General features: G+C 36.3%; 1 protein-coding gene across 1 annotated transcript; it reads right to left on the bottom strand.

Moving 5' to 3' along the window:
- Positions 1-2,129: 2,129 nt before the first annotated feature.
- On the bottom strand, positions 2,130-10,734 carry LOC145987354 (uncharacterized). The gene is made up of 5 exons (XM_083121881.1): positions 10,601-10,734; positions 9,228-9,359; positions 6,816-6,956; positions 4,988-5,128; positions 2,130-2,260 (listed from the first exon to the last, which is right to left on the bottom strand). Exons 1-5 carry the CDS (start codon positions 10,683-10,685, stop codon positions 2,130-2,132), a joined length of 630 nt encoding a protein of 209 aa, XP_082978007.1. The 5' UTR covers positions 10,686-10,734.
- Between the last annotated feature and the right edge of the window lie 266 nt (positions 10,735-11,000).

Here is an 11,000-nt window from a genome sequence, read left to right as displayed (position 1 = left end):
TCCCAAACAGTGCCTCATAATCTGTATAAGTATTTAAAAAAATTAAATTCATAAAAAATAATGCCATTACTTTCTTTACATCAACTACTGTAATAAATAAAAATATACACTAACAAAACATGAAATATTAAAGTGATACATAACAAATTACATCTTAGTTCTGGAAGTGGTTTTTTTTATTTGGTAGAATGTTTTTGCCTTTCTTTCCCTTTTCACTGGTTTCATAATATTGTTCATCATTAAATCATCAGACACCTAACGGAAAGATTAAATTGCTCTTAAGAAGAAAGGAATTTGTGAAGTTTGCTATGTGAAACATGCATTTAAACTGCATTACCTAATCCCTTTTAGTGCCCAAATTAGGTAGGGACAGTACCCATACCCCCCCCCCCTCCCCACACACACACACCAATAAGCACACTGAATAGTTTCTTCTATGAGAATTGAGTACAGTTTCTAATGAAGTGAATGATTTTGGATGCTCAATATCTGTTAAAAGGGCAAAGTTGTCTGAACATATAGCACCGTGTCTTGAAGGCACATTTAGGGGATGTGGGGGGTAAGACCCCACACATTCTCGATCTCTGCCATTTTGACCAACATACTCCAGCTGCCATTATCCCTCAGGGCTGTCCTCAGGTACCCATTGATTTGATGCTGGCTGAGTCCCAGAGCTGCTTTATGCAGGGACAAGGCAGGAAAAATTCCAACCTTAGTTGGTTGGTCGAGTTGGTGTTTTAAGTCCACTTTATGCACAGTAAGGCTAATCGGGACTGGACCTACAGTTTAAACTGAGATCCGAACCACTATGTGCCTCCACCAGGTATCAAACCCTTGATTACAAGGTGACGATGCTACCACTGCGCCATCGGGGAGGCCCTAAATTCCAACCTTAGATCATTGAACTGGGAATTGAACCCAGGTCTCCCATGTGGCAGTCAGGCACCCTACTGACTAGACCACCATGGCTCCGGACTCAATACCTGTTGATTTTACTTTTTCTTTTTTCATGGCAGCTTAGTCCAGATGAGCTTCTTTAGTTACATGCAGTTAAATAAGGAATGTATGGTATAAATAGATTCTCTGAATGGTGTAAGCGATGGAAACTGACCACAAACCCTTCGAAATGCTCTTACATAACAATTTCATTGAAGCAAAACATTCTTGAAGGTAATTATACACTAACCGACATCACTCTAACAAAAGAAGCACAACACCGAGATCTAGGTATCCTCATAGATTCTAAACTAACTTTCGATAATCACATATCAACCATCACAAAAAAGGCAATGCGTATGCTAGGCTTACTTTACAGATTCACCGAAATCCATAACCCGAAAGCACTTTCCATTTACTTCAAAACTTTTGTGTCCCCCATTCTAGAATACTGTTCACCCATCTGGAACATGGCTGCCCCTTCTCATACCTCCAAGATCGAGCGTGTTCTAACCTTTTTCCTCTCCATCGTTCGATATAGAGTGCCGGCCCTGAGACACCTACCTAAGAGAGATCTGCTTATAAACTTAAACATAAATACTCCAGAATCACGTAGATACGTTGCAGATATGAAATTACTACATAAGATAATTAATGGAAACCTAAGATGCAGCATCCCACTCCACGAACTCTCCCTCAGAGTGCCCAGACATAAAACACGGAGCAAGGAAACTTTCCACACTGCAACTCCAAGACTCTCACTCATTCAACGTTCGCTATTTCATAGGCTACCAAATCAGTTCAATGTAATCTCAAACCAAACCGATATATTCAGTTCATATCCATCTTTTATCACCAACATAGAAAAAATTGTATATAAGTAATGCTTTTGTGAAACACATCTGTTTACCTTGGAACTGTCTTGACTTGTTTATGTTTATATTTATATTTTGTTTATTTTATTTTATTTTATCTTGTTTCGTGTGTTCATTTTAACACCAGTGTACTGTTTTACTGTTGTTTCTTTCCGGTTTAAAATAGCTTCTGCTGTACTGGAAATTTCAATAAATAAATAAATAAATTTACTTACTCAAGGAGCCAAATAGATTAGTTCCACTCCTTATTATGCTCACTCCAAAAATTAAAACTATTTTATTAATGTTCTAAAATGAAATCTAAATATTCTAAAATAATCATGCAGTTGGTTCTCTGAGGGCCAAGTGGATTATCGTTGGGTAATGTATGATTAGTCCACTGTGTCCCAGTGGTTCAGTTTTATGGTTTTCAAGGCTGTAGTCCATTACAATTGCTTTCAAGTAGCTCTCTATTTAAAATCATAGTAAAAACATTGTTGATATTTTTTCTTATATGATTATGCACACACAATTATTATACATTATATAGCTCCTTCACAATGCAGAGCCAACGCTGAGGTTTCCATCAGGGAACAAACAGAGAACACTGCCCACTTGGCTACATATGAGTTCTCTTGTTTATAAGCTGGCTCCTGTATGGGGAGCGCCATCAGGGAGGCCCTACATATTTGGACAAAATGACGCCAACAGACTCCTTATTTTTTAATTATTTTTTTTCACCTGAAACTTGTAAGAGTCAATCAGAACTCATTTGCTTTGTTGTGTGTGTGTGTGAAAGGAAGTAGATAGAATAGTATCTGTGGAGATACTTAAGAATTCCAAAGCACAAGACCGCTACATGAGTATTACTTAAAAAAATGGATTGCTACAGAAGCTTGTCTTACCACCGACGGAAAATTTGATCTTTTGCTTTTCTTCCACTTTTGGCTAATTGCGACGATTAGGATGAGTGATGATATGGTGAAATTTATGAACGAATACTCACTAAGAACACCCACGCCCAGGTCTGGATTCTAACCCGGGACTCCTGGTCATAGCCAGGCTGTGCTAACCACTCTGCCACTGAGGTTGGCTCCACTGACAGAAAAGTAATTTTCTGTCAAGTCTGTGTTAAATTACTTTGAAATAAATATTTTATCCCACATGCAGATATACAGTTTTACATTACGACCTTGCTCAAAACACTCAGCTGCTGCCGTTCTCCGGCTCCTCGGAAAATATTTTTTTATCTCTTGCGTTATTCGGAATCCAGGATAAATGGTGCACAATGCACACTGTGACGAGCCATCATATTACATTACCTCAGTTCTAAATACAACAATGGTAAGTTATGTGAAAAACTTAGTGTGGTGCTGTGGCGTATCGTGAGTCCAAGTTCTGAGCTATCTCACTACTTCACGTGGTCCTAGAAGCCTAGGCTCTCGTAAATGCCATGTATAAGTGGTTAGACATGGGTTTATTCAAAAATTTTCATCTGGGGGTGTAAGTTCGTATTTAGGAGAGTGTAAGGGTAAATTGAGAGGAAAAATTACATTTTGTGAAAAATTTTAGGGGGTGTTGGAACTCATTTTGCTCATTCTCGGCATCTTCAAGAAAGCCACATCACCATGCCAACAACTGCCAAGTTGCAAACTCCTACGAGGTCAGTTTACTAACTCCAGAATCTTACTGAAATGAACCATTTTCTTCACGATTTCAAATCGATTTTTCTTCAGTACTTTAGTCTCTGGGCTTCAGGCTGCACTGATAGCATAGCTACCCAAAAATATACACCCCTGGTGTACAGAGAAATACATTAAGTCAAACGAACTTAAACGTTATTTATTCTACAACTTAAATGCTATACATAGATTAATAGCTCACATACTTGTGCCAAAAAAAAAAATCTTTCAATTAACCAATAGTCTTCCTGCAAATGAGGATTTGCTTTCAACTATTGTCAATTGTTTGTGAAACATTTGTGCACAATCAGCACAATGAGTAACACAAGTTCATTTTTTTCAGATAAATTTTAATTGGAACACCCTTTAATTTATTTTTGTTAAAAGGGTGCAAATTATTTTTTTATCACTTGTGAAAAATTGTGCATCAAACTGGGGCATTTGATCAAATTGACACAAACGTTAGCACAAGCTTTTTATGTGAGAATTATTTTAACTGACTATTCCCTGCAAATGTGAATTTTGAACAAAATAGTGTTAATAGATTGTGAATCGTTAGCACACTTTTATGTATAATGGTAATATATTATAACCAGTGGCGTGCCCATTACTTCTTTATTACTCAGCCCTCTTTTAACCATCTTTCCCTGTCTTTGATGTTATTTTTTATGACCCCCACCAACCCCTCCTTGTGCACGCCATGAGTATAACTGTGCTTTGGAAGAAAAAAATTAAATAAGTTAATATTCACTGCTTATTTTAATGTTTTTTTTTATTGTGGGGTGTCTCTTAAGTACCTATTTTAGTGTCTTTTCTTATTTTATAGTGTCTTTTTAAGTGCCTATTTTCATTATTTTTGGTGCCTTTTTTCCTGCCTATTTGAGAGGTTTTTAGTGCCTATAAATCCACACACTGGTCATCATTCATCCCCATCTTTGTAAATTAGCCAAAAGTGGCACAAAAAATGAAGTAAAATAAAGCAAATCAATCAATCTTGTTAATAAAATACATACACACACACGTTCTCATATTTCTCAATAACATTCAACCCATAATTAAAAAGAGACTTTTAGAAATATTTTTATGAAGTTAAATTTTAATGTAAATTTCGACACACACACGTGCCCCCCCCCCACACACACACAGAGAGATAAGGAGCCCAGTATACTCGTCTGTCCTGTAGTTCCACAGACCCATGGTATGGGAGCTGATTCTTTCAATGCATTTTTTTAGAAATTCGCATATAACACCTATAATTTACAGTTACAGAAAACAACATTGAACCTTTTAAGCATTGTACTCGATTTTATACTGACACATTATGGAGATTATCTGCTTCCATCTTTAGCAAGTTGGATGTGCATCTAGTCATCTGTGTACGTATGTGATTTTGTCAGAACTGTTGAGTACTCCTAAGGAATTATGTAAAGCTTGTATGAATTGCAAACAAATGAAAATACACATTACCCTTTCAATAAACAAGAAACAATGAACAATAAACTGTGAAAGTTTTACCTTTATTCCTTCTACAACCAACTCCATGTCTGTTGTAATATCCATCAACACAGGAACAGGTACCATCATCTCCACATTGAACTGACTCGGTGTCATGGTTGAAGAGACATTCAGATTCTTCATAGCAACTTTCATCATAGCCTATTCAATGAAAACAATGACAATTTGAAAATAAAAATAGCAGTGTATGTATATACGGTACGAATTTTTCATTTGAAATCTTGAAAAATTATGAATGTACGAAAGATAGTCGGAAAAAAATTTCCCGCATGTGTGTTTCCGGAAAGCATTGAAATTTTGGGTTGGTAATACGTAGTGGTTATAAAGGCATCATCCTTCTTTCGTTGTCTGACACATGACCTTTTCCTTGCAGAGGGCGCCAGTGTACTGCTGTGTTGAAGATATTAAATAGTTGAGAAGTGTGTGCCTGGTGGGCATGGAGAACAGAGGTGTTTTGCAATCGTGGACAAAGGAAGAAGTGAGAGCTGTTGTTCGCAACGAATGGGTGAGACATCTGGTACGTCATGTGATGGACAAATAAATTAAATGACAATGAAAATATTGATTTTTCTCAACATTGAACCAGTCTCTTCATCCGTAAACAGGACATGCAGCTTTATGAACAGGGTTTCTTGAAACTTGTAAAAGAGTATGACAAGTGCCTGAAAGTCGCTGGGGACTATGTGGAAAAATAGCGTAATGATGCATCTTTCTGCTCATGTCATGTTCTTTCCCCATAATGGCAGACTAGGGACTCTTATTTTCCAACTATCCCTCATATATATGTTCCAAATACATGGTTTATTAACAAGATTGAATGCATGAAACTTCTTATATATTAATTAATGCTGATCTGATACCACTTTACTGCACTTTTACTAATGCCTTTACCAATTACCACTGATACCAATTTTTGAACCTTGTAACAATTTAAAGCTTCTCAGAATATTTATAAATGTCAATATTCATATTAATATATTGTAATTATAGCACATCTACCAGAGTTTTGCTTTAAAATGTTCAAAAATTTACATGGAGATAATCAAAATGATAAATTACTTCTCATTTAATTATGCAATCCATTTGGGCATGAAGTGTTGAGGCAAAGTTAATGAAAGATATGAATTTAGCATAATCCATAATCTCCAGGATAAACTGTCTCCATGGAAGTGTTACAGGGCACTTCTGTGGATCCCAAGACACACCCAGACTCGGGAAATATATAGGTGATTAAATTTGAACTGATAATTTAAAAGACAGATACATCATCATTGTTATCTCCTCAGTCCTGGTGTTAACTTTTAACATCACTTCATTCAATTATCAGTTTGTTTCGAATCTATTGTAAATATGAGACAGATCATTCTTGCAATTTGATTCCAATACATCAAAGACCCAGTTATGATACAAAAAATATTCTCATCAAGTTCCTAGTATCTTTGCTTTTGATGTGAATGGCTCCAAGTTTGATTGCTACTAGTCTTCTACGTGCCAATGAATGTAAAAAGGTAAAAACAAAGCCATCCCCTGTGCACTGCAACTATACCATGGACACACACAGGGGGAGGAGGTACAGAGGTGGGGTAAAACACATTCTTTATCTATGGAGGTGATGTGACTAGCACTATGCTCCATCCCCCCTCCCCCCCCCACCACTCCACACCAGATTTCCATTGATTTTAGTTGAGTGAACCACTATATACATGGATGTCCATCTCAGCATGGTTGGTCAGGAAAAAATAAAAAATAAAGTAGCATCAAACAGAAAAACAAACGTAATTAATTACAGGAAGTTAACAGAGAAACTACTACGTAGATTGTTTCATACCTGCTGTTTTCCAACACTGGCCCATGTAATAATGATAACTATGACTGCACTGACAGATGCCTCCAATACACTCTCCTCCAATTTGCAAAGTGGGTGAACATTGGATATCTTCTTCACATTTGCCCCCATAGTGTTCTGCCACTGAAATAATATATATTATTTATAATTCTTAAAATCAATTTCTCCTTACAGAAATAATGCTAACAGCCACTTCTAATAGAAAAATCTACAAATTAACCTATTTAGCCAAATGTGCAGTGTGTACATTACTTTAATACAGGGTGTATATAAAGTCCGGTAACACTTTCAAAAAAATTATTGTAGAGAACCTAATAGTATTAGTAAGTTAAACGAGTAAAGTCATAGGTTTTATTTTTTGTATTGCAGGTGTTCCCTGTAGTTCCATTTCTCGTTGATAGATGGTGGCAAATTCAAGATGTTGCTTTCTGGAGTTGAAAGGCTTTCTTTTTGTGTGCGCGCGCTACATTTTGATAAAACAAAGAGTGGTACAGATGTCCAACGGAAATTTAGGAGCAAATAAGGGAAAGAAGCACCACGCAGGAAAGCAATCTACGACTGGCATCAGTTAATTTGTTACAAACAGGTGCTTGTGCGCGAAGGAAAGAAGTGGTCAGCTAGGTGACATTGAACGAGTGAGGGGAAGCATCCACAACGAGCCTGAGTTTATCTACACGCAGAGATTCACATAAACTGGGTAAGCCATGATTGACTGTGTGGATTGTTCTGAGTAAAAAATTGTGTTTGGAACCATACCAACTACGGTTAGTGCAAAAGTTATATACCAAAGACAAAGAGAGTCGGTACCAGTTTTTCTGTGAATCGCAGCGGAGAGATGACTTCGTGAATTTGTTAATTTTCAGGGATGAAGCAACATTAGATTGCCTTCCTGCTTGGTGCTTCTCTCCCGTATTTGCTCTTAAATTTCTGTTGGACATCTGTAGCACTCTGCTTTATCAAAACGTATGAAAAGCCTTTTCACTTCCAGAAAGCGACATCTTGAATTTGTCACCATCTAGCGAAAATAAATGGAACTACATGGAACACGTGCAATACTTTTAAAAAACCTACAATTTTACTCGTTCAACTTATGTACTATATCAATTTGTAATGTTACTAGTTTCTTTACAATATTTTTTTTAAAGTGTTGCCGAACTTTATGTACACCTTGTATATAACTATCAACATTATTCATATTAATGGTAACATTCCTCGTGCATGTAGCACCACGCCATGAAGGCACATTTTAGGAAATGTGGGGGGGGGTAGGTGATGTAATCAACACCATGCTTTGGTTGCCTTTATCCCCCAGGGTTGCCCCAGGTTTCCATTGATTTGTGGCTGGGTGAGCTCCGGAGCTGCTTTATGCAGGGACAAGGCTGAAAAAATTCCGATCTTAGATCACTCATCCCAGGAAATGAACTTGGGTCCCCCACATGGCAGTTGGATGCCCTACTGACTAGACCCTCGCAACTCCCTGTATTATATTACATTAATAAATTTTATGTCAAATCAAGTAATACTGAACTTCAATGCATCCAACTTTCATCATTTCTGATATATTAAGAGTAGCAGTTAAGTTGTAAAAAATACCAATTACAAAAAAATTGAAACATGTGTGTTTGTAATCCAGGGAGAGCAGTGTTCACTTATTATTTAGACTAACACAGGATTTAAAAGGCCCTGACATAGGAAGGCAAAAATTCTCTACAACTAGTGATTACAGGCAAATATGTATATTCACTATTGTGAATAAAGTTCATTCAAACAGAAAACCACAATGAATGACTTAACATGCTGGGCAAAGTCGTCCTTAAATCTGTCGTTCCTGTTCATGCAAATCTCACCTGAGGTTTATATTAAAGTTTTGAAGTACATGGTGTTTTCGAAACTGTGATTTCCTGAAAACTTAATACAATGGTGGTGTTCCTGAGATTTATCAAAATTTTGAAATTTTGAAATGCACACAAATTTGTACTTTTTACATATTCAATGGGAACATTAAAAGAGCTGTAATATAAGCCTAAGATAAGTTCTCTACAACTAGTGATTACAGACAAAAATATTAGGTTCCAAAACTTCGTACAATGAAATGCTCACTCATTTTGGGAACAAATAAATTAATTAGTAAGCTAACCTAAGGTAACCTGTTGCAATCCTAACACTAAACCAAATTTCTTTGAATGTGATATTCTCTGCTATTCTAAGTGTTGTTGGTGTCTTTATGGATATACTTCAGTACAATTTTTTGCAATGGGCAACAATATTGTGATTTTAGAAGAAGATACTTGTTGTCAGATTTCATACAGGCTATCTGAAACAGTATAGATGTGTATGAAACAGTACAGATGTGTATGAAACAAATCCTCATTGACACCATAAAATCCACCATACCTTCAAGACATTTTTCCAGATTTCCACTCATGACCAAGCCATCTTTGCATTGGCATGTATTATTATCTGAACAGACTGCATTTTCTGTTGTACAGTTTCCATCACTGTTGCAAGGTATAGATGGGATGAAAACTGAAATTAAGATGAAATAATACAATGAGCAACGAAGAATTCAACAATTTTCATAAACTATCCTTGAAGTTATAACGATACACAACTTGATTTCAAATATGCATGCAGTGTGTGTGTATGTGCGGTAAATAATGTGTGTTTAACAAACGTATCTGGAACTTCAGCCTCACAGGAAATATTGTGCTAATTCTAGAAATGAAATGTTTTTAGTAATTAGTATGTATGTATGTAAGACTATATTTTATGTTCTTTCAACTTCTACTAATATGCACTCAAGACACATACTTATTTCCAGGAAGGGAATAGGCTTGCTGTGTGGTCTAGAATTTCATAAAGTTGATGTCTATCCAAGTATCTACACGTGTTAGAATCATAATGCAGTTATTGTCAGAAAAATATTGTAGTGTGGTAGCCCCAAATCATACTAGAAAAGATGGGAAGTAGCTTAATTATCTCGAGTTTGGCTTGTAGTCCTATAAACTAACTGGTGTTTGATATATTTTCATCAGTAAAAGAGAATTGACTTTTGTTTTGAAGAAGCAAAAATAAATTTTCCGAAGGGATAGGACTCCCCCCCTCCACAGAGACATCAAATTGCACTATTCTGAGTTCAATTAGTAAAAGTGGAAGTTAATTTGGCCCATAGTGAGGGGTAGATTAGGGGGGGTTGAAGCCTTGGGCACCATGCAGAGAGGGTGCCATTCAAAGCTTTATTTAAAAAAAATAATAATAAAAAAAGAATATGCAACGGAGAAATTTAAGCCTGGCAGAGGTATATTCTGGTAACACACAACTGGAATTTTCTGTTTCCCAAAGTAGTCCCAAAGTAGTAGTAACAGAACGTTTTTAAAGATATTCTTCAGACACTAAGACATAACTGAAATATTCTTATATATGCTAAACTTTTTGTAAAAATCAGGAATGCAAACTACGAATCTTTAAATATAACCAATATCATTTTTAACGAGTTTTACTTTGTTTCCTCATTTCAAAGTTTGTAGGGTGTAAATATCACAAACTATGGCATGAGAAGGAAATATCAAAGGATGCACATAAAATGTCAGTGGGCTCGGCTGAGGGGGAAGGGGGGCAAACCACACTCCTATGGTGTCAAAATATCCTGCTGAAGTTACCCTTGCCCCCTTTTTTTAATGCTATCCTAGTTTGTATCTTATGAAATTTCTACCCACTACCTAATTTCTGAAAGTTCATGAAATACAAAAAAAAAAAAAAAACCTTACCTGTGTTCTGAAAATTCAGATTGTGAACACTTCCAATGATCACAAGACATTGAAAAACGAATGTGAAGTGCCCCATTCTATACATTAGATCCACTGTTGTAATGACGAAAGAAATTTTGAAACCTTGCAGCAAACTTGTCAACCACGGCAATAACCTTTTATAATCAATCTTTTTTCTACTCTTCCTATTACTTGATAAGATAGCGAATTGTTATCATTCTGCACAGGTGTGCTGACCAGCACACTCATCTATCTTGTAACTTGCTCAGCACCTGTTCTCCTCCAGGTGTATGATAAAGGCAATTATATTAAACAATGACACTTTTTTTCATGTAAAGATAGTTAACTCTTGGCGCACAAGAAAACCACCACACCTGTCTAAGCAGGTGTGGGCAGTATA

The sequence above is a fragment of the Lepisma saccharinum genome, chromosome 1, assembly GCF_977018435.1.
Source record: "Lepisma saccharinum chromosome 1, izLepSacc3.1, whole genome shotgun sequence".
Taxonomy (NCBI): Eukaryota; Metazoa; Arthropoda; class Insecta; order Zygentoma; family Lepismatidae; genus Lepisma; species Lepisma saccharinum.
The sequence above is the reverse complement of the archived record's forward strand: the minus strand, read 5'-3'. Positions and strand labels throughout refer to the sequence as shown.